Here is a 25117-nt window from a genome sequence, read left to right on the forward strand (position 1 = left end):
TGCTCCCGCGGACCACGGCCCTGGCGGTTTTTACCGCCAGGGTCAGAATGACCGCCTCAATCTCTTACACGGCCACCTTTCAGGCGGTGTTTTCTTTCCCCTTCTCCTGTCCATTTCTTCCCTTGTCAGGAATAATTTTCCAACCTTTGCAGAGGTGGGAAGAGACTGGAAACAACTTTGGTAAATACCCATAAAGGTGTAAGTGTGTGCATGGGCAGAAATACACAGGGCGTTCTAGTCATGGAGGGGCACTATATGCCCACTACAGCACCAGTGAGTAAATATACTCCCACAGAAATATTCATGTGAGTAAAGGCGAAACCAACTTTTATGTGTGAGTCAAACTTACATGAGTAACTAACTTAAAAAAACGTAGGCCTAAGATATCTTAACTGGCAAAACATTCAGAATCCCTCTATCTATAAACTGTAGAGGTCGGTGTACGCTCACAACTATAGCAAACAAGGGAACTGAGGCGCATTCAGATGAAGGGGGCTGCACCAGCAACATTACACGATGTGGTAAAGTGGAGGAGGTCAAACTATGGGCAGTCTCCTTGGTCCTCAGGTGTCTACCAAGGAACTGGAACACAGGTATAATCTTGGTTTATTTGCAGTAATATTTTCAATATCTTTTATTTTGCAATATCCACTGAACACTTTACATTAAATATGCCAGAGCATCTCCGAGAAACTTCTTCAGAAAGTAAAGTAAGAAAATGGGCTATGATACCGTTAGAATAATGGAAATAATGAAAGTGCTGGTATGTTCAGAGCTCCGCCATCAGTAAGGTGACCTAAATAGAGCTCCTTAGCCTCTGCGTTCACGGAGTCTGTGAATATTCAAAGATCTGACATCCACAGATCTTTGCTATATTCAGGGCGCGGGATAATCAGAGCTTGTTGGAATCCAAACCCCGCCATAATATGAGCTATGGCACCACCAGAAGGATATTATCCGATCTCGGACATAACACGAAGACTGCCATCGATTATCACCTCTCTTCCTGGTACAAAAATAGCAATGGCATTTTCACAATACAAGTAGATTTGTAAAGTATCTTGCTCTCTGAGCAAGTATCTATTTTATAGATGACAACTCCTGTTGGCTGACACCTTGCGATAGTGCACGGAGGAAGGCAGAGCTTCTCTCTGTAGCGTGTACACACTTGACACCGCTTAACCCCACCGTGGAGTCCAACAACCAAGCAAGATGACTGTAAAGTTTGCTTTACAATTATAATCATTAATAAACTTATTTCTGTCAAGTGCTTACCTGGATCAGTCCTGCTGCTGGGTTTCGCCTCTTCTCAAAGTGTTTCTGACGATGCTGCTCCTGGACCTTCAGGGCAAACCCGGAGCCTAGGATGCCCTACAAGAAAGTGACGAGTGTTACAGATGACCAATGACAGGAAGTGAATTCCAACAGATGGGAGTTAGACTCTAACAGATGGAAGTGAACTTCATACCTCTGGTTCATCAACCATCGGTGAGAATTGATTGGCATGAACTGAAGGAAAGTTGGTCACCTACATTCACATCACAAAAAAAATCTGACTTACCTTAAGAAGGGAGATGAGAGCTTTTACTAAATCTAGGTGACTGTCCACAAGGAAAGGCCTCTTGGGATTCCAGGACAACTAAATGATGCCATGAACCACCCTGTTTATCTTTGTTTGTTCAGTAACTGATTAGTAGCTCGCACACTGTAAACAGAATCATTTACATATACAGGACCCCATCATTAGAAAGTACATATTGCGTTTGCCATAGATCATCCAATGAGAAGATAGGGGCTGGAGCAATAGGAAGGTTTCAATACATATCATGACACATGAATAGTAGCCGGTGGCGGCTGCCACTGAATGGGGGTGGCGAAGTGGGACGGGGCTCCACAGGACAGGGGGAGGTTTAAAAAAAAGAAAATAACAATAATATTTTTTTTTTAAAACACTTACCTTCAAGGGGAGATGCGTTCATCTACCCTCTGTCCTCATCCTCTTCCTGTTCCCCGGTGCACACAAGCTTCCAGCCAATCACGACGCTGCTGTCACCAGCATGACAGCATCGTCCTGATTGGTCTGAGCGGCCTGCTTCGACGCTCAGACTGGAAGTGGGTACATGTGCATGTTCTTCACTCGGCTGTGCAATACAGCCGGGTAAAGAACATGCAAAGTACGCATGTCTGTTTGACCGGCCCAACACGGGCCACATTGTGGTGCATAGTCCTTCTCCGGCCCCCTCCCTCCAGTCCAGACCCACCCCTTAATCCCAATAAAAATAAAATGCTAATAAAATAGCGTACGTTATTTTAATTGTAAAAATTCAGTGGGGCAACGCTCCTCTGCTTTAGCTGAGGAGCTGCCCCTGATAGTAGCATGCACACTGATGTAGATTGGGAGGATATTCCAGAGCATGGAATCTTGAACTGGGACTCGCCTTTCTTTACGATAAATGTAGCAGAAACCAGATAATGGTTCAATAACCTAACGGGCCTATGGCACAGGTAGAAATATATTTTTTCATACAGGCAACCAGTAGAGGTGTTGGCATTATTGCTTGGACAGGTTGAAAAAAGTGTGTGTGTGTGGGGGGGGTTATTTTTTAATGTGTGTCATAGATTCCGCAGGAGTCATTTCTTCACTGTTCTTTACAGTGGCTGCAGTCTCCCTGCTTTTGGAGATAGACTGGTTTTCGAAATTAAATAAAATTAGAGTATACTTCTAATGGCCTTTTGATTCTGTTTCAGTACCACGCTTAGCAGCTAGGGGGAGCATTCACCTACTCCACCTGTTTACTCAGTTAAGGATCAATATATTTTTACATTTTGCTATATTCAGATCAATATAGTTTTACAGTTTGCTGCACGGTGGCGCTGTGGTAACCTGCTGCTGTGGTGTTTTGAGATGAAAGCATAAGAGGCAGGGATATGATTAACTGCATGCCACACCCTGCAAAAAAGTATTTGCATTGCTGTGCGTCATGGCACTGTGGGGCTGCCATATTGATGCCATTGTGGATATGGTGGGCCTGACTCGCGTTAAGCCCCAGCCACTCAATGGCCTAGACTCTGCCCAAGAACCAACAAAATGCACCAGGCTATTCTGGGGGTGTTGCTTGTCTAGTCTTTTGAGAGTATGTCACTACACTGATATCACAGTGAGATGCATTATGTTCCAGTCTACCACATGCACCACATTGTGGAAAAAACAAGGAGGGACCTGATAGTCTGATCCACCCGTGAGCCTAATAATCTTCCCTATTGAGATTCTCTGATATTTGCATGTTTTCACCCGGTTCATTATGACGTACAGTCAAGTCCTCTTGCAGCAAATGTATGCTGGCTGGTTATTGGGACCAAATCAGAACCCCCCTGCGTGAGCTGTTGTGGTTTCTTTTCTTCCAGAGACTAGGCATAGAGTAGCAAACCTCCTCCAGTTTCTAAGACATGGAGCACCAGACTTGTCTTCCTGGTTGCCAGGAGGCTGGTTCCTTCTAAAAGAAACAGTGAAGGAACATGCAATACATGCCAGTATTTTGGAATAGGGAGGCAGGACGCAGTGGAAAACAATCTGAGGAATTTATTTTCCCCATTGACCAACATTGTAAAAGTGGCAATTTTTGGTGGGAGGCAGCTAAAAATAAAGCCTTTGTAGCATTAAAAGTCCTGTCTTCCGCCTGAATCGGGTCTGTTGACATGTAAGCACAATTTGCTGTCTCTATGGCCACAAAAAAGAAACTTACTTCAGGGGGACGTGGGCATGCAGCACCAAAGTCCCGAATGCCAAATGGGGTTGCCAGAAAATAAAGGCAATTTGAAATCCAACCTGAATTGGCTTAACATGCACCCGTGTGTTATGCATTGTTCAATGTTGCTGCTCATCTCAAGCTCTACCTGTTCTTTGTGAAAGTGAAGCCTCTTATCTGTGGACAAAAGTAGAGACAGCCAATCACATGAGTGGACTGAATAGAATGTTGGTGAGGGAATCATGCACTGCTGTGATTGGCTGTCTCTACATAGACACCCCTCACCAACAAAGGCTTCTACTCACCCCACTCATACATGAGTGGGCTGAGTAGAACCCGTTGTTTGTTCAGGGAATCTTGCCCTTCTGTGATTGGCTGTCTCCACGTTTTTACACAGAAGCATGCATGCCATTGCCAATGCTGTTCTTGTTTCATGTCGTGTGTGTGAACAAGGCATGATATGCTGCTGTCCTTTTTGTGTAGAGTGTAGGTGCGCATTTTGCTTTGCTGCTGTCTAGGGGTGAGTGAACTTTTAATTTCTCCTGAACGTGCTATGCCCATTCTCAGTGTGAAAGCTGATTTTTTTCACTGTTGCTGAAGCTGTAATGCGGGAGGAAATATTGTTCAGCTATTGCCACTGCTGTTCCTTTTCTGTGTGAGAGGAAGACCTGCACACTTGCTGCTCAGTTAATTTTGTGTGTCATTTGACTTAGTCATAAGAAAAACTTTTCACCATAGATAATCCAAACGATAGCTTTGTCAATGTTTCCTTAAATTGAAATTTTGAAATATTAGGTCTAGAACTATTTACCACAAGTGGAAATTCAACACTGAAGGTAATAGAGACATGCATGTACATTTTGTTTTTAAATGTTGTCTTCAAAAGGACACCCATGTTTTTATAGGTCTGGACTCAAAGCAGTGCTTTGGTAAGAGGTAACATCCAGGGATTTTCTGGACGGAAGGTATAACTTTGCACTAGGTCAGGTTTGTACTAAGGCAACAACTCCAGTGCATCACATAAAACCGAAGTAACACATAGTGAACTTTGCATTTGAATTTAACTTATATTCCAGAAGACTCTCTTGGCGTTGAAAAGCAAAGAATAGTTTGTGCACCAGCCGGGACCAGACATTAAATTATTAGAGTTTAGATCCAGGTCTTAAAAGCTTTCCTGAACCTTAATATTGAGGTTCGGGCTTGAATCAAAAAAAGAATCGAGTTCCAAAAGGGAGCAACCTGTATTCTAAATGGTCTGCCATCCTATGTAATGTAACCGAAGCAGGGAACTTTGAAAGCAGCTTTTTTCGAAGATCTGAGGTTTGGGAAAGAAACACATTTTTAAAAATTTGTTTTGCATGAACTTGGGGGCTTTGACATGGTAAAATCTGACCAGTATGCATTAAATGTTAAAATTAAAAAAAAATCTCACTCAGTAACCAGTAAGGTTGATGAATAAGACTCGAGATGAGTCAAACATCTTGAGAATAAAAATTGACTTTAGTGAGAAGTTATGACATTTTTTCAGGCTGTTAACAGATTTAGACATTAGACCAGAAACAGGTTGGAGCAACATTACTGATCTGACAGTCAAGGTTAAACTCAGAGTCCAGAATGAAGCCCAAATTAAGGTCTTAAGAGTCCAGAGTTCGGTAGAGACCAAGTTGTCCCAACAATTAAGCTTGTTAGTGAAAGGCAAGATCTCTGATTTAAAGGGTTCTGTTTCAAGGAGTTTTAATTCCTCAAGTCAGGGACTGTAGTCACGATGCAGGCAATGCTAGACTGGGATTGCATGAATCATCCTTATATTTGATAATAATGTGGGAGTAATCAGTAAAAAAATACTCCGCTTCATGAAACTGCCATAGAAATTTAGTGAGAGGCTGAACATACACAATAAAAAAGTGGGGACAAGAAAGAGCCATGTGGAAAACCCCAGCCCAAGGGGGTGAAAACAGAGTCCATTTGAATTTGTTGGGCTATGTTGGTTAAAAGGGATTCTAGCCAATTCAAGGTTTTTATACTTAGCTGGTAAAATGGAAGCAGTTTAAGTACGATTAGGTGGTTGATTATATATAATGCAGTGTATAGTTCCAAAAAGATGACTAGTTTTGAACCACCACTATGTGCAAGCATTCTAACATCGTAAGTTACTAAGATGATGCCTGGATCAGTAAAGTATCCTGGATGGAACTCTGCGTGAGTAGGTCGAAGAAGGTTATGCTGTTCCAAGTGTGTATGTATCTGTGTGGTTGATTGCCTTCTCTAGTAGTTTAGCTATGTACAGTAGTTAAGACATGGGCTACAATTGTCAGGATCATCATGGGATACAAACCTATAAATTAACAACTTTGTTGGTTTTCCTACCCTGACAATGTCTACTGTGCCAGCTTCTCCCATGGTATCACTCAGATTCTCACCCCTAAGCTCTAACATGATACTTGATTGAGGAAAGTTTACCATTCCTATGAGAAGCATAAGTTTCTGCTGCGGGCATAAATGTTAGAAAATCCTGTTCGGCGAATTAGGCTCTGCCATTTGCAACTGCAGGAGCCAAGCTAAACTTAAATTCACAAGAAATACATGTGAATCACACCACTTTAATTTATGGGGCATATGAAAAAGGAACTACTGGTGGTGTTATCATTGAAGGCAGTATAGCAGATTGTAAACTGAATCGGGCAGTGCTTAATATTAGCTGATGGCTGTCGGTGGGGGTGCCCCAAGCAATTGTTTTGGGGGACTAGCACATATTTTAACGTAGCAGATATTTATTGAGTTGCAGACAGAGAAAAGCACACAGATCGTAGGACGGAGGAAGAAAACACCTGCACAACTGTCAAAAACAGAAAGGATGAACCTGCAAATGTGAGAAAAAGAGAAGGGAGTGTCTGGTTGTGGATTAAATCTACTGGCCTTGGGATACGGTGCACCAAAGTTTAATTGAACCGGCCACCAGCTTCCGAGTAAAGCTCCATTTGAGGTCCCCTTGAACATACTTTACACTCCTTTCCTGGTGTCTCACACTATGCATATGTCACTTGTGTTTAAACACCCTTTTCACTCAGCCAAATGCCAGTTTCCTAGTTTTCAATCTTTCCCATTTAATTCAATCACCAGATTTTGTTTTGCGCCTCAGCCACTCCTACAACCTCAGCCCCTCTGCTCAGGTTGTATGCAGATGCCATGTCCCCCTTGCTGATGTTGGCTCCACGAGACCGCCTGTTCTCACTGTTTTCCAAACACATCCTTTCTTTCCCATTTCACTCCTATCTTTGGAGTGATGTGCCACCTTTCTCCCTGTTTTTCCCTAACCTCGCCCTCTGGATGGAGCGATCCCTTTGCCTTAGTCCTTTACTTTACTAGGTTCCCTTTCAGTCCCTGCGCACTCCTCTGCCTGATATCTGCCCCAGGATTTAGGAGAAGAATTTTCCCCAGAGGTTTATCATTCCGACACTGCAGATTGTCCCCGTTCTGATGTTAAAACCAGAAATAACTCCCCAAACCAGAGGAGGAGCTTTATAGTCTCTCAACGACACCACAATGTGGCTGTGGTGCTGCTTCCTGCGTGCAGCTAGGAATAATCTGGTGTCAACCCACCTTACTGATTTTTAATGCCAGCAAATACACATGGCACCCAATGATACCCCATGTGCTGAAATCCATCACCCCTTTTACAAGCTTCCCCTGTGTTTTACTGTTTGCCCTCTCCCGCCAGTCGCTCATGAAGAGTCGTCGTGTTAGAATAGTTAATCTACACTTTCCTGAGTACCTACTTTGACAATTTTGGGGGGTCAATATTGTGGGTTCTATAAGTTTTAGGTCAATATTTCCAGGTACTATGAAAAACCAGCCATAAAGGCCACATTGCTACATGACAGATAGCTTCCCAGTAGCAAGAAGATTATGTTGACGGCCTGTGCATCGCCATCATCATTGTTTGACAAATTAGCCAAAATGGCATCTGTGCCTTGTGATGCAATAATACTCTTCTCAGCCTAATCAGTTGTCCAAGAGGGGTGGGGTTTCACTCTCCTGTTGGTCTCTGCTGCCCATGACTATCCTCAGTGTCATCAGACCTACCGGGAGGATACCTCCACACCATCCATGGCCATTGAGTAGCTCTACCTTAATCAAGATTTTTTTTTTAAAGACAGATGGACTTACCGCTGGTAGAGCGAAGAAGGACACTCCTATAAGGGTGAAGGTGGCCGCCAGAAGCCGTCCATTCCAAGTCCGCGGGTACTTGTCTCCATAGCCAATGGTGGTGAGTGTTATCTGAAGAGAGACAAAAAAACACTTCTGAAACCTTAAAGCATACTGCTTCTGCATCTGGCTTGTGCCAGTACAATGTGACCACAACAGTACTACCGGAAAAAAGAATATTATGCGTTGGTCACACAAAACAAGATTTTGTGAAGAGCACATTTAGCATTTCTAAAGGCATGCTGGTCCTCCAGTGGCCAATCTCTGCTTTCTCAGCAGTACAAGTGCTCTTCACTGTCTTCTTCCTGTAGACATCCCTTTAGTTTACATCCCACCACATCTATGGTATGTCTCATCCGTTTAGGCAGTGACAAATGCACGTGGTGTCTACTGTAGAGATAACAATGGGGGCCCAGGGGCAACAGGCTCATTTGCTAGGGTGAGAAGGCGTAAAGTTGAGGCGGGTGCATTACATAAACCAAGCACTACTCTCCAAATGGAACTCAGTCATCCACAAACACGTGGCATGCAGTGTGGTGAAAGGTTAACCTGGTGTGAGCATTTGAACTAAGAGTTTTTTAACTTTGATTCCAGATCTCTTGGATAAACAGTTGATTTAAGGTATGCCCAACAACGCCAAACGTTGCAGACAAGTCCAACAGAAGTAATAAAACTGTGCGGCCACTATGTCTTGATATCAGGAGTTCTTCCAATTTTGAAAAGGTTTGTTTGTGTGTGTGCCATACTGAGGTCTGAAACTCTGGGCTCGGAAAATTTAACGAAATTCTAAATTTCATATACTCATTTTACATTTGAATGAGAGGGTAGAGGAAATAAATTCCAGCTTCAAATACATAGTGCTATTCACAAATCAAACTTCTAAGAACTCACAAACGAAGATAACTTTATGACGCTGCATTCCCTACACTCAGGTGTCTGAAGTTCTCCACCGCTGGAGACTCTGTAAATTGGGGCAGAGAGCTCCGCACATATAAGTATAGGGAGTGTAGAGTCGTAAAACTCTGCACATAGTTTGGGAATACCTAAATGTAAGAAACTTACAGAAAAGTGTATGTTTACCTTTGTGAATCAGGGACACAGTTCCCCAGCTCTCTCTTGCGGACTCAGCCATAACCTGTCCGTCGGTGACCCAGAACATCACTCTGATCAATTGCTTTTTAAACCAATTTTATTACAAGTTATAAATAAAAACAACAATTTGCCGGCCTTTTAAGAGTGTAAGACAAGAGTCTCTTCGATGAAGATGAGATTATACCTGGAGGCCACTAACAGTCCTCTGGATGGCTATTGGAAGGATGTTCCAAATTAAGTGCTCTAGAGAGGATCTGAGATGGTCATGGAAAAGTATGTTTTCGAGGGCCTCTGGGTAGTTTTCTATGTGGTCACTGAAGATCATTTATTAGAGGGCCATTGAGTGTGCATTCTAGATGGCTACGGCCAAAGAATGGTATACATGGCCTTTGAGGTAAGGAAGAACGCGTTTCAGAGGGTCACTAAGGTTTCTATTTGGAAACACCAACATTTTAGTAAAGTTAGCGAGGGCAATTATTTATACAATGAACTCTGGATTTTCAGGTAGGATTTTTATTTCATACCTGTGTTCTCCAGCGAGATTAACAGAGCTATGCTCGGGGATTACGTCATTCCTGGCAGCCATTTTGAAGAGGGTGGTTTCGCTTTATTTCTAATGAATTTAGGGCCAGATGTACCAAACAGTTTTGCCCATTCTGTGTCTATGGGAAAATGTGTTCGTACATATGGCCCTTAGTCTTTTACGAGAGCGATCTCGTGCAATATTGTGTGAAGTTGGCACTGGAATTATTTAAGGCGGCCATTTTGTAGTGGGCTGTTCAACATACTTTACTTCATTAGGTAATGTCTTATACGTTTATCCACGCAATGTCACGTGTTGGCATCACCTTTCGTAGCCATTTGGTATTCAGTTTTTCTACAGGCTTTGCAGATTACATTGCTTTGTGTTTCCAAGCTCATTCCTGGCAGCCATTTTGCACTATTCTGATTTTACTGATCACATTTCTTCAGCTTTTGTAAATCTACATCTATCGGCTGCCAATTTATATTGAGAGTTATCATTTTGTGAATTTGATTAGCTAAACCTCTTTCTCTGAATTAATCTTGATGTAGACAACAGTTACTATTCTATTTGTTTTACACAAAAGGCTTCTGGATGACGGTGACTATTTTATTTGTGTTTGTTTTGTGGTATCTTTCCTTATTGTAATCTAATCATTTGTTGAAGTTGCAGGTTTTGACAATGTCAAGTATTGTTCCACCGTTATCATTTTTATCTACATGAGGGTAACCACCTATGGCCTGGGAGGCATGGGTAGGTGTTTTTCTTGCACATGTTGAAGTATTAGAAGGAGATACACGTGAACCAGAGAGGAAACTAGTGTTATTAAAACACTTCTTAGGTGGATTTCAATTAAAAGAATTTTAAAATGTATCACAGCTCAAAAGACCTGGTGATACCAATGTTTATTAGTATGCTTCTAAACAGATCAATATACGGTAAGGCAGAAAAAACAATGTTGTAAAGGAAATGATTAAATGTTATTCAAGAAAGCAAGGTGACACTGAATCCATTGTTGACTGTGTCTCTTCATTAAGGATTTTAGTTTCTATGTGTGATTTTGAGCACATAAAACTATGAGCAAGCATTTTGTGATGAGATTTTAATGAAAGCCAATAGTAAAAAATACAAGTGTGCCTAGGGATATCTGCTGATATGTTGTTGAATGTTGCCACAGAAATATCTAAAGGAGTAGAGCATTCCGTATATTTTGTTCATGAAATAGGAAATGAATTCAAACCTCAAGTCAATTAACTTACTAAGAAACAGAATGGTGACAGGTTTAAGAAAATTATCGATGCACCTCAAAGTAAGAAAAGGAATAGCACTTTGCCTTGTTACAGGTGTGGTAATCCATCACATTTTGTGACTTTTAAGAAGTGTCCTGCATTGGACAAAGTTTGTGCTAAGTGTAGGAAAAAGGGACATTTTGGCCGGGTGTGTTGAAGTTTAGATTAGAGGAAAGTTAAAATTGTATCTGATGATGATGGGCATGAATGTGAACTCATTGAAAAATTTGAACAAAATCCCAATGCTATACTTTGTGTCAATGACTGTTACAATAAAAAAAGGTATTTTCCTTTATTTACAGTTAACATTGATGGAAAACCTGCTAATCTATTTGTTGACTCGTGTGTTTGGTACACTATTTTGAGTAAGGAGATTGTGAAAAAACTTTGGGGTGATAAAATATTGCTTGCTCCTGATGTTTCACTGGGTGGGTACACTAGACATAAAATAAAGTTGTCAGAATATTTCTGGGCTAACAAGAGTTTTGGGGGAGATATATTTGAGGCAAGATTTATGTTGCTGAGCATGGTCAGTCTTTACAAGGATTGCTGCATCAGGAAGAAATGGGAATCAAATTGGAACCCAAAGCTCACCCACCTGTTTATGGAGCCTCTTCAGTTAGTGGTGATTCATCAACCATTCATCACAATGTTGGAGACTGTAAAGATGTGTTTGGTAAAGAATTCAAAAACACTTTAAATAACTGTTTTCAGTGAGAAGTTAGGTGAATACAAATGATTCAAGCACCAGAGTGTTCTAAAACATAATGCTATTCCAGTCAAACTTTGCATAAGAAATGTTCCCATGTCGTATAGAGGCAAACTGAAGGAAATATTGAACAATTTATGTAAGGGAGAAAATAGTTGAACCCGTTAAGTCCTCTCCTTTGGTTTCTCCTGTAGTTATTTCTGTTTAAAGTTCAGATTTGAGATTAAGTATGGACCTACATAGCCTTAATGAAACAATTTGGGTAGATTCTCATCCCTTACCCAATTAACATGCAATAGTATGTACATTGGTGGGGCATCTACTTTTTCTACTGTTGATCTAGACCCCCTATATAATCAGGTTCAGCTGAGCAAAGAGCCCAAATACTTCACCACGTTTATTACTCTAGAAGGAATGTTTCATTATTGTTGAATGGCCTTTGGGTTAGCTAATGGTGCTTCTGTCTTCGCTAATGCGGCTTCTGTCTTTTAAATACTGATGGAAAAAACACTGGCAAATGTCACAGGACACAGGATAATTTGGGTTTTGGCAAAGATATGGCAGATCATGATGAGAATGTTAAGAATGTTTTAAGATCTCTTCAAGACAAACGTTTGAATTTGAAAGTATCTACAAGTAAATTGTGCAAACACAACATTAAATAGCTGGGTTATATTATTTCTGATGTGAGTATAGAAACTAAATGCTGTCATGTTTCTGCTATTGTGAATGCTCAAGATCCTGTGCCCAAAGAACAGCTAGTGGTTTTTCTAGGGTTAACGGTGTTTTACTTTAAATGTTTTCAAATTTATTCCAATAAAGTGGACTGTCTAAGATCCATACTTAAGAAGAATGCAAACCATGTTTGGGTACCTTTGCATTTAAAATAATTTCAATCTTTAAAGAAAGAAACTGGAGCTGCTCCATGTCTTAAACCATTTCAGGCAGGGAAAGAATGTGTGATTAGTGTGGATGCTAGTAACTATAGAGTTGGTGCTGTTCTTATGCAAAAAGACCGGAAAAGGGAATGGATTGTGTCATATGGTTCCAGGACATTGAAGAATGCTGACTGGCATTATTCTGTCATTGAAAGAGAATTATCGTTTAGGGAGGTGAACATTAATGGATGTTTTTATGGGGTAAAACATTTACCACAAGAATGGATTAAAGCCATTGATTAATATACTGTCTCCTAAAGGTGGAAGATCCATAAATGCAGGGCTGGCAAGATTAGCTTCTAAAATACATACTTTTCAGTGCAAAATGGAATATGTGCTTGGGAAGAAGAATGTACATGCGGATTGCATGTACAGGTTACTCATTGTTGAGGATATGGCTAACGTGTAAGATTATGCTGAGTGACAGGTGGTTTACAATTTTGCTAATATTACTGATTTAGAATAAAATGATGTTGGGTGTCCAGTTATTTTAGATAAAAGATGGTTTGAGGAAGCCAGTGGAGACATAACTTTACTTAATGTACAAAGATATGTACTTGAGGGCTGGCCTCATGAATGGGATGTTGTTGTAGAACTTTAAAAAATGTCAGATGAGATGGGGATTGAGAGTAATGTGGTTCACAGGGGAGACCAAGTGGTTCTCCTTTTAGGTTAAGATCTGCATTGATCCAATGTGTTCATGAAGGGCATTTGGGATCTCGAACCAGGAGGCATTTGCAAGAACAATATTGGTGGTGTTGGCATCTATTTGATGGTAGATAAATGGGTGAGATCACATAAGCTGTGTTCTTGCAGTGATAAATCAGCTAAGGCAATTATGTCAACATCCATACCTGTCAAGCTGCCTAGAGGTCCTTAGTAGAAATTAGGAATTTACATTGTTGGTCCATTTTTGGTTATAACAAGCAAGAGTGCTATGGAATGGTAGTGGGTGATTATTTTTCCAAATGGCTGGCGGTTAGGATGGTTGGTAAGGTCATGTCAGATGTTATTGTGGAATGTTTGGATTAACTATTTTGCAGAAAAGGTATTCCGGAAGTTGTGGTGTCATATAATGGTCAATCACACAAAAAGCAAGCATACCCCCTTCTTGGTGCTCTTATGTGTGAGAGCAACTGACCCTTTTGTGCAGGTCATTAACCAGTTATGGATGATTTGAGAATCCCAATTTTTCTAGGCAGGACCTAGAGGATATTTATATAAAAATATACGGGACGGCCCCACAGACCCACTGGGTGTCATGATTCATCGTCGGCCATCCCGCACTTGCCACAGAATCTTCTAGTGGCGGATGGGCCCTCGTTGTATACTGAGAGAATCTGCAGGGATAATCAAAGGAACGGAGGAAGGGATCCAGATAAATTGTAAAAATTCCAGGATGGTCGAGGATGAAGCGTGACACCCAGGGACTGTGTGAGGCCATCTCATATATATATTTTTATAAATACCCTTTAGGTCCTGACTTCAAAAACTCATGATACTGAAATCATCCAGAACCGGGTAATTAGCCACCCAAAGGGATTCGGTTGCTCTCACACATGACAGCACGAAGAAGAGCTAGGTTTGCTTTTTATGTGATTGATATTTAGTAGGGAGAGTACAAGCGTGGACTCCAATAATTACTCTCACCTTCTCTCACCACCAACTTGGAAAGGGCATTGTGTTCTGCAGTCAGATAATGCTCCCGAATTTATAAATACAAATAAAGAGGATTTATTTTTTTAAGTGTGGTATTCAGCAGAAAATAATTTCAGTGTTTCACTACAAAGCTAATGATCATGTTGAAAGAGTCAAATGAATTCATTCAGTTGGCAACCAAGAAGGGTCTCAACTGGAAAAAAAGGATTACAGGCAACATTACCTACCTATAGAACTACACCAAATTCAGTCTCATTAAAATCTCCTTTTGAGTTTTTTAAAAAGGCCAAAAGCTTGTTCTAAGCTGATGCTGTGGTGGTTAAAAAAATGCAGAAATGATTTTGAGATTGACAACAACAATATTAAAAAAGCTATTGATGTGTAGACGGGCAAGATGAAAAGAATTATGTATCAAAGAAAGGAGCGAGTTAGCAAATGTACTTTAAGTGTTGGGGACTGTGTTAGATTTCACATCCTTCTGATTCTGATTTCATATCAAGGTGGTCAAATCCTGTAAGAGTCATTAAGGGCCTGATTACAACTTTGGAGGAGGTGTTAATCCATCCCAAATGTGACGGATATACCACCAGCCGTATTACGAATTCCATAGGATATAATGGACTCGTAATACGGCTGGTGGTATAGCCGTCACATTTGGGACGGATTAACACCTTCCTCCAAAGTTGTAATGAGGCCAAAAATGTCTTAATAATGCTGTGATGGCACAGGATGGCTCAGTGTGGAATCTTGGCAGTGTTTCACTATATAATGAGTATGTACAAAAAAAGCATGAGCAAGCTGAGAATATGGAGTGGTTACATTTGATAAAAAAAGATGACTGCAGCAATGTGTTCTTGGATGTTTATGCAATAGGTGTTTCTGGCAGTGAGTCTAGTTTAAAAACATCTGACTATGTTGATCACAGGTTTGATAATATATAGGATTTGAAGATATTTGGATATAGTCCAAGTCTTGAAAAAGTGCTGTCAATTTCATAAAATTACATCAAGATTTAAAGATTACATTGTATACTATGAATTGTAGATCTAAACATACTTTCAAGGTTTAAAGAGAACATTGTATCAGATGCAGTAACTTTGGTTATGCATTTTAGTTAATATTGTTTATTTTTGTTGTTGTTAATTCTTAATTTGCTTTAAAAATGGGAAGGTGTGTGGCATTCTTACAGTGTGCTTCCCTGTTTATGTGGAATTCTAGAACGAGAGAGTATGCGGTAAGGATGACGGTTGGGCAAAGGCGTTGAGGAAGACAGGGGTTTCTGAAGCGGTGCTGTGTGGCTTCTGATGTTATGAATATAATGAAGATTTGTACTGTAACTTCATGTACCCAAGTGGGGTATCTCTGTGGATGCTATCTTCTTTGCCGCAATTAGCAACAGAGTCTCAAGGACCACTGAGGAGGATATTCTCATTACTACTAAAGAGTAGAGTTCTTTAAGGTGAGACCCATGGTGAGAGTTGTTGAGGTCATTACAGTGTGTGATGTAAAGGCACTGAGGAAAGAATTTAACAGCATAACTAGAAAGAAAGTGTTAAGGACATAGATCTAGGTAGCCAACTTTCAACTATTTCATCCTTAAACTTTTAGCTTTTTTCTCAAGTAACTCCACTTTCCGTACATATTTCTGCAAAATCAAGGTGCCAACTCTTAAATGTCACCATTCACTACTATTTCTGGATGAGGTGTGCACAAACTGTTCCTGCTTTCCTCCTTGGGCCATAACCGTCCTTCAAGTAAGGTGTTCTAGATTGCTACGGAAGGCAGTGTATTGGGGGACTATACTAATGCAAGTGTTATGAAGAGTCTAGAGATGAACATACCACAACAGGACCTTCAGGCAACAGATAATCCACTGAGGGGAGTGTGTTTGCTAGAGTGTGAAGTCATGAAGCTCATGATTGACTGCTCGAGCAAGCTTACTCACCAGGCCCCACCAAAGGGCATCTGCATAGGTGTCGAAGTGATCATTCTCTCCCTTCTCTGCAAGGTACACCAGGAAAGAAGCCAGGATAAGGCACAGAAAGCCAATGTACCAGGCGGTGATCAGCTCCTGCAAGAGAATAAGAGGTCATGAGAGAGAAAACAATAAATAGCACTCAAACCTTTTCTACATTAATGCTCACACTCTAAACACTCACAAATAAGCACTAAATAAACCAAGCATGGGTGTCCGTATCCTCCACTTACACCCTAGAGGCACAGATGAACAGCTCTGCATTTTTGTTCTTAAGATCTGGAACTTTCTGCAGCTCGTGCATCTGTACATAAAATAGTGGGCAGAACTTCAAGAGAAGCTGTTCCATTTTTGTATTTCAGAAAGACTTAGGGATTCATTTAGATATTACCAGCACAGGAGCACCGCCATAATTTGATGGTGGTCTGCCCGTTCAAAATTATAGTCCCTCCGCTCTATTTAGAGTTGGATGAAGCACTGTGTCTACCCCCAGTGAAGTGTCTGCTGGCTCTAATCGCATAAACCTCACAGCTCGCTGCCCATCTGCCAAGGGACCACCAGGTCACAATGACGGGCATCTCATCCTTGAGGCTGGGAAGACAGTAACTCAGTTTCCAAGCCATTTTGGTCACCAGGAAGGAAAATGTAGGCTGGACCCCTTGCTCTCAGAGACAAAACTTCTGCTTCACCAGGTACATTTGCTTTGTGTGCTGAGGAGCCAATCTTACACTCAATAAATTAAATTTCCCATCTAGGCAAGTTAAAACACAGCCAGCACTCTGTGGACGTGCAGTGCTGTCAATGGGTCCTCTACCAGCACAGACATTCTTGAAATATGACTGGAGGTCTACCATCAAGTTGGTCAGGCCATTGCCTCCATGCCCCTGCTGGACTCACAAACAAGCTGCCCCATGGTCTTAATGATCACCTTGGTGTGTTTAGGACACCCATGGCATATCTGAAAGGAGCATTATCTGGCAGATGCTAGGAGGCAGCAGGGAACTACCTAATGGTAAAAACACTGCATGAGATGTGCTAACTCTCAAAAGCCTATCAGATATGCAGACATGAGTCATGAGGACATGCACCTGAAAAACGTTTCCTTTGCATCTGCCTCACTTGTGATGACTGACCCAGAGGAGACAGAGTCAGGGAGTCAAAAGGAGCAGGGGAGACAATAAGTGCATTTCATTGAGTTTATACCTGTTGTTAGATGTGCACGTCCAACACTCGGGTATGTAAAAACCTCTGAGGTGAAGGAGAAGGAATGTGGACTGAATCTAGAGCATTACTGAAAATATATATTATAATAAATGATTCACTTTATCAAAAATAAACACAATGCAGCATGAATTATAAAAGAGTGCTCCAGTGTTCGCAGACTTCAGAAGAAACATAAGGGTTAGTGAAACAAAGAAGCAATGAATGTTGCTGGGGTGCTTAATTAACTCAGTCTTGCCCCCGAGTACAAACTCTCCGTTGCAATGGTCTAGGTCTGAAGGCATCCACATAAGGTGGTCGTGAAAGTGGAGGATGCCCTTGGGGAAGGCACAGGGTTATAGGGCATACAGCCCATGCAGTGTTACTATTCATGTTAAAGAAACATGCATTATACTGTAGTTGCTGTGTAAACGGTATTTATTCAGCGTCTACTACCCCTAATGAGACGTTGATGGTGGAGTAACACAATTTAAACTCCATCCTTTACATGTTATCACTGTGCAATTTTGCATTAATTCTTTAAATTATCTTTACTGTGAGTTACATAATATTAACATGTGCGAAACATTTATGAAATTAAATGTAACTATTGAGAAACTGAAGCTTTAGAAACGTGTGCACTATTGTTGATTTAAATTGCTTTCATCTATTCATTAGTCATGTTCATACTTACACTTTAAGTTGTATTTGTAGAAGAAACATGCAGTTCTTTTGTTTATGTTCTGCGTTTATTTTGAGAGTTATATGTGTGCATGAATAATAATCTATTCAAAATGCATGTTAAATATTTAGTTAAAGTTACCCTGACAAAACGCCTTCATTTTCAACTGTATTTTGCTTGGTTAGTGTGTTCTTTCTTTTGCAGGTGCATTCTCATGATTTCATTAGCTGAAGAAAGGAGTATTATTGTATGTATTAGTTGATTGATAGTAAGGCCGGAGAAGAGAAATCTTGGCAAGCAATGTGAAGAGCTAATGAGCAGATGAAGCCTCCTATTCAATGTATATCAGGAACGAGGAATGCTCAAAGTTGCAGTAACTGTCCAAATTCTGTGGGATGGGAAATTCAGGTGATGTTGCAAATGCACACCACCAGAAGTGAAATCAATGGTTCCTGGTGGGGTGGGAAGAGATACGATTGTTGCTGCAGTTTCTGTTTGTTTTAATTAGTGCTCATTCTGGCAGACGTTAGAGCAGATTCCCTTATACTTTGATGGGTACAGACATCCCTGCTTCCTTTATACTTGCAAATGTAAAGCTTCATGTCAAACAATTATTCTAATTCTGGAAAACTTCTACTGGAGTCTGTACTATGCTGACACCGCCTCGCATTTCCAAATGTCCTTGAGACTCGCTCTATAAACCACCCTTATTCTAAACTTAGAACCTTGATTACATGACTTTAGAACCTATTTATGTTTGGAAGACAGAATCTGAGTTTCTTTAAGTGTTAGACCTCACAGCCTTAGGGTAGTCACCCCTAACTTTTTGCCTGCCTCCCTCCACTTTTTGGACACTGTTTTTGCTGGTTTATAGACTCTGCGCACTTTACCACTGGTAACCAGTGCTAAAGTACATATGCTCTCTCCCTTAAAACATGGTAACCTTGAATCATACCTGATTGGACTATTAATTTACTTATAAGTCCCTAGTAAGGTGCACTTTATGTGCATAGGGCTGGTAAATTAAATGCTACTAGTGGGCCTGCAGCACTGGTTGTGCCACCCACTTAAGTAGCCCCTTTTTCTTGTCTCAGGCCTGCCATTGCAAGGCCTGTGTGTGCAGTTTCACTGCCACCTCGACTTGGCATTTAAAAGTACTTGCCAATCCTAGAACTCCCCTTTCTCTACATATAAGTCACCCTTAATGTGTGCTCTAGGTAACCCCTAGGGCAGGGTGCTGTGTAGGTAAAAGGCAGGACATGTACCTGTGTAGTTATATGTCCTGGTAGTGTAAAACTCCTAAATTCGTTTTCACACTACTGTGAGGCCTGCTCCCTTCATAGGCTAACATTAGGGCTGCCCTCATACACTGTTGAAGTGGCAGCTGCTGATCTGAAAGGAGCAGGAAGGTCATATTTAGTATGGCCAGAATGGTAATACAAAGTCCTACTGACTGGTGAAGTCGGATTTAATATTACTATTCTAGAATTGCCACTTTTAGAAAGTGAGCATTTCTTTGCACTTAAATCCTTCTGTGCCTTACAATCCACGTCTGGCTGGGCTTGGTTGACAGCTCCTTGTGCATTCACTCAGACACACCCCAAACACAGGGTACTCAGCCTCACTTGCATACATCTGCATTTTGAATGGGTCTTCCTGGGCTGGTAGGGTGGAGGGCCTGCTCTCACACAAAGGACTGCCACACCCCCTACTGGGACCCTGGCAGACAGGATTAAACTGAAAGGGGACCTGGTGCACTTCTTAGCCACTCTTTGAAGTCTCCCCCACTTCAAAGGCACATTTGGGTATAAAACAGGGCCTCTGCCCTACCTCATCAGACACTTGCTGGAGAAGAAACCTGAACCAGAACCTACATCCTGCCAAGAAGAACTGCCTGGCTGCTCAAAGGACTCACCTGCCTGCTTTCTACAAAGGACTGCTGCCTTGCTGTTGCCCTGCTGCCTTGCTGAACTCTTGTCTGGCTGTGAAAGTGCTCTCCAAGGGCTTGGATAGAGCTTGCCTCCTGTTCCTTGAAGTCTCAGGACCAAAAAGACTTCCCTCTTTTACTTGGACGCTCCGTGCGCCGAAAATTTCGACGCACAGCTTGTTTCGCGGCGAGAAAAACGCCGCACTCCGACGCTGATCGACGCGACGCTCTCAGGATGATCGAAGATCCGACGCACGGCCTCGCAAGGACAACGCCACCCGACCGCTAGAGGAGAAATCGACGCGACGCCTGCCGTGAGATCATAATTTCAACGCGCAGCCCCGCAGATCGAAGTCTAGAGGAGAAATCGACGCGACGCCTGCCGTGAGATCGTAACTTCGACGCGCAGCCCCGCAGACCGACGCGCAGCCGGAGAACAAGCAGGAAAATCCACGCACAGACCCGGGACATCTGGTAATCCCCGCGATCCACAAAAAGAGACTGTCCGAGCGCCGGAAACCGACGCCGACTTCCACGCGTGGAAAATAACGACGCAAGTCCGTGTGTGCTGGGGAGAAATCGACGCACACACACCTTTTTCCACGCACCTCTTCGCTTGTGGCCCTCTGAGGAGATTTTTCCACTCCCAACCAGGTACTTGTGCTTGAAAGAGACTTTGTTTGTATTCTAAAGACTTAAGACACTTTATATCACCTCCCTGTGATATTTCTACAATTTTCTACTGCAACTTTATTTCTTATTGACCTACAATTATCCTGATAAATATTATATATTTTTCTAAACACTGTGTGGTGTATTTTTGTGGTGCTATATGGTGGTATTGTATGATTTATTGCACAAATACTTTACACATTGCCTTCTAAGTTAAGCCTGACTGCTCGTGCCAAGCTACCAGAGGGTGGGCACAGGATAATCTTGGATAGTGCGTGACTTACCCTGACTAGAGTGAGGGCTTTTGCTTGGACAGAGGGTAACCTGACTGCCAACCAAAAACCCCATTTCTAACATTGGTGATCAGCGGTGAGGATAGGACTTGTATTTGTGCAGTGACATACAGTAGCTAAGTATTTCACTACCTACCCACAGTTGAAGGTCAACTTGGTTTTTATCTCTTCTTGAAAATCCGATTCTTTTCCTGACAATTTTCAAAAACTAAATCCTCACTCAACATGTCTCTGACTGGGTCTCAGACAGGGGACTTTGACCTAGTCCAGTTGGATGCATATACGGTCAAACAACCAAGAGGATTCTGCAGGGCATTGAGGGTACCCACCCAAGGGGCCTCCAGAAAGGAGGACTTTCAAGTGGCGCTGAGGGCCTGGGCAGAAGCCCATTTAGAGGATGATGAGGAAGAGGAGCCAGAACATGGTCCCTCAGAGGAATTTTCACTATCGGTAGATGGTGTTACCACTGCAATTGTGCACCCTTCCAGACCAGGGAGCAGTGTCTCCATGCAAAGCCTGACCGCAGAGGAAAGGAGAGAGGAAAGGGAGTTCCAATTGCAAATGGCAAAACTGAAAATTGAGGCTCAACAGGAGGAGAGGAGGGCAGAGAGAGAAGCCAAACAAGCTGAGGCTGAAAGAGCAGCCAAACAGATTGAAGCTGAAAGAACAGCCAAACAAATTCAAGCAGAAGCTGAGAGGGCAGCCAAACAAGCGGAAGCGGAAAGAGCAGCCAAACAAGTGGAAGCTGAAAGAGCTTTGGCTGAAAAGAAACTATTGTTGGCTCATGAACTGAGTCTCAAGGAGCTGGAGATCAAGGCAAGACAGTCTGAATCCAGCAATAATGGTGGCAGCATACAGACAGGACCTGCTGGAGAAAAGAAGGTTCGTATACCCAAAAATGTGGTGCCCAGTTTTGTGGTGGGAGATGACATAGATAAATGGTTAGCTGCTTATGAAGTTGCACTAAGGGCTCATGAGGTTCCTGAAGGGCAATGGGGGGTAGCTATGTGGGGTTATGTGCCGCCATTGGGGAGGGACACACTTCTCACATTGGATCCACCGGATCAAAACACATACCCACTTCAGAAAGCCACTTTACTTGCCAAGTTTGGGCTGACCCCTGAGGGATACCGTCAGAGGTTCAGGGACAGCACCAAACAAACCACACAAACATGGGTAGATTTCTTTGATTTCTCCAGTAAGGCACTGAATGGATGGGTGCGGGGCAACAAAGTAGCAGATTATAAAGGGTTATATGACTTGATTCTGAGAGAGCATATGCTTAATGTTACTTATACAGATTTGCGCCAGCACCTAGTGGATAGTAAGCTGACTGATCCCAGGAAGCTTGCTGAGGAGGCGGACCTCTGGGTTAGCACCAGAGTGTCCAAAAAGGTACCTGGGGGGGACTCCCACAAAGGTGGTCAGGGTTCCCAACAGAAGAAAGAGGGGGGAGATAAATTTACAGATAAGGAACTCTCTAAAGGCCCCCAAAAGAATTCCCAGGGAGGGGGTGGCAACCCTTCCTTTTCCAAATTTGGGAAAAAGCCAGGGACATTTGACAAGTCAGGGAAATCTAGCCCCAAATGCCTGGAGTGTTACCAGTATGGTCACTACAAAGGCGATCCACAGTGCCCCAAGAGGGCACCGTCCACTACTGGACAGGCACCTGGGTTGATTAGTGTAGCACTCGGGGGAGATGGACCCAACTAGCTTTGGGGAGCAGGTAGAGATTTCCCTAGTGTCCCTGGGAGAAGGAGAAATGGTGCCCAAGGCCCACATGCCCCGAAATACTTCCAAGTACCGGCAGTGGGTCACCATTGATGGGCAAAGGGTGGAGGCTCTGCGTGACACAGGAGCCAGTATGACTACTATCAAGAGTCAGCTGGTGTCAACAGAGCAGATAGTACCTAATACATTCCACCAGGTCAGAGTCGCTGACAATCGCGAGAGTCACCTACCGGTGGCTCTGGTTCCCTTTGAGTGGGGGGGGGTCTCTGGTACTCTGAAGGTAGCTGTGAGTCCTGCCATGCCTGTAGATTGTCTGTTAGGCAATGACCTTGAGCACACTGCTTGGAAAGAAGTGGAGCTCAGGTCTCACCTGGAGATGTTAGGGTTACCTGAGTGGGTCTGCATGACCACACGGTCCATGGCTGAACGAGAGGGAAGTCAAGGGCATCTGGAGCCTGGAACGATGGCCCAGAGAGCTGCCAGGAGGAGGGACCAGGGGTGCGGGAAACCGGCCCCAGCTGTTCCCACAGTGGCTGACGGGGCTCCTGAGGAGGAGGCTCCCGAGCCAACTGGGGAAGACATTGCCGCCCTAGGTGACTTACCTGAGCTTGCTGGCTGGCAAGTTGAGGGTGGACCCACCAGGGAGGAATTCTGCAAGGCGCAGAAAGAATGTCCCACTCTGGAAAGTTTGAGGAAACAAGCCTCAAACCAGGCAGCAGGCGACGCCTCTGGCGATCACCACCTATATTGGGAGAATGATCTCCTCTACAGTGAGCCTAAGGTTCCGGGCTTTGGGGCAGCACGTATGCTGGTGGTCCCCCAATGTTACCGAACCTTCCTACTGGGTCTGGCTCACGACATTCCCCTGGCAGGACATTTGGGGCAGGGCAAGACCTTTAACAGGCTTGTCACCCACTTTTATTGGCCCAAAATGAGGACACACTCAGACAAGTTCTGCAGATCCTGTCCTACCTGCCAGGCCAGTGGTAAAGCAGGAAAAAGGGTTAAAACCCCCCTGATTCCACTTCCTGTCGTTGGCACCCCCTTTGAAAGGGTGGGCATCGACATTGTTGGTCCCTTGGACCCCAAAACTGCCTTAGGCAACAGGTTCATCCTGGTTTTGGTGGACCATGCCACCCGTTACCCAGAGGCAATCCCTCTGAGGACAGTAACTGCACAGGTGGTGGCCAGAACCCTGATGGGGATATTTACCCGTGTGGGATTCCCCAAGGAAATAGTGTCTGACAGAGGCACTAACTTCATGTCTGCATACATGAAGTCTCTGTGGGATGCGTGTGGTGTAACTTACAAGTTCACCACACCCTATCACCCCCAGTCGAATGGTCTTGTGGAGAGATTCAACAAGACCCTGAAAGGCATGATTGGTGGCCTCCCTGAGGCCATGAGGCGTAAGTGGGATGTCCTCTTACTGTGCCTTCTCTTTGCTTACAGAGAGGTCCCCCAGAGAGGGGTAGGGTTCAGTCCCTTTGAACTTCTCTACGGGTACCCTGTCAGGGGACCCTTAAGCATTGTCCAGGAGGGATTGGAGAAAGCTCCAAAGACACCCCCTCAGGATGTGGTCAGCTATATGTTGGCCCTCCGCAACCAGATGACCCGCTTCTGGAAAGAAGCCCAAGATAACCTTGAGGCCAGTCAAGAGGTGATGAAACAATGGTATGACCAGAAGGCCACCCTGGTAGAGTTTCAACCTGGAGACAAAGTGTGGGTAATGGAGCCAGTAGAGCCCAGAGCTCTCCAGGACCGCTGGTCTGGCCCATTTGAAGTAAAGGAGCGGAAAGGGGAGGCCACTTACCTAGTGGACCTCAAAACCCCTAGGAATCCCCTAAGGGTGCTCCATGTGAACCGACTAAAAGCTCATTTTGAGAGGTCGGAGATCAACATGCTTCTGGTCACAGATGAAGGAACGGAAGAGGAGAGTGAACCTCTCCCCAACCTCCTCTCTGCCCAAGAAGGTGATGGGTCAGTAAGCGGGGTCATTCTGTCTGACTCCCTGACTCTAAATCAGAAAGGAGACTGCTATGAGCTTTTGGAGCAGTTCTCCCCCCTGTTCTCCCTTACTCCTGGACTGACCCACCTCTGTGTTCATGATATTGACACTGGTGACAGTCTCCCTGTGAAAAACAAAATTTACAGGTTGTCGGATAAGGTGAAGGCCAGCATCAAGGAGGAGGTCTCCAAGATGTTGACTCTAGGGGTTATTGAGAAATCCAGTAGTCCCTGGGCCAGCCCAGTGGTATTGGTCCCTAAGGCTACTGCCCCAGGTGCGAAGCCAGAACTCCGGTTCTGTGTGGACTACGGGGGTCTCAACTCAGTCACACGGACTGATGCTCACCCCATCCCCCGAGCTGATGAGCTCGTGGACAGGCTAGGCGCTGCCAAGTTCCTGAGTACGTTTGATCTTACTTCAGGGTACTGGCAGATCGCCCTAACTGAGGGGGCCAAGGAAAGATCCGC

At 43.4% G+C, this 25117-nt stretch overlaps 1 protein-coding gene across 3 annotated transcripts in view; it reads right to left on the reverse strand.

Moving 5' to 3' along the window:
* KCNQ2 (potassium voltage-gated channel subfamily Q member 2) overlaps positions 1–25117 on the reverse strand; it is a 312417-nt gene that overhangs the window by 114326 nt on the left and 172974 nt on the right. For all 3 annotated transcript variants that reach the window (XM_069243203.1, XM_069243202.1, XM_069243204.1), the window contains exons 5-7: positions 16108–16233; positions 7914–8024; positions 1276–1371 (exon numbers count right to left, since the gene is read on the reverse strand). In XM_069243203.1, the coding sequence (XP_069099304.1) occupies positions 1276–1371; positions 7914–8024; positions 16108–16233 (333 nt within the window). The remainder of the gene's footprint in view (positions 1–1275; positions 1372–7913; positions 8025–16107; positions 16234–25117) is intronic.

The sequence above is a fragment of the Pleurodeles waltl genome, chromosome 7 (genome assembly GCF_031143425.1).
Source record: "Pleurodeles waltl isolate 20211129_DDA chromosome 7, aPleWal1.hap1.20221129, whole genome shotgun sequence".
Classification (NCBI taxonomy): Eukaryota; Metazoa; Chordata; class Amphibia; order Caudata; family Salamandridae; genus Pleurodeles; species Pleurodeles waltl.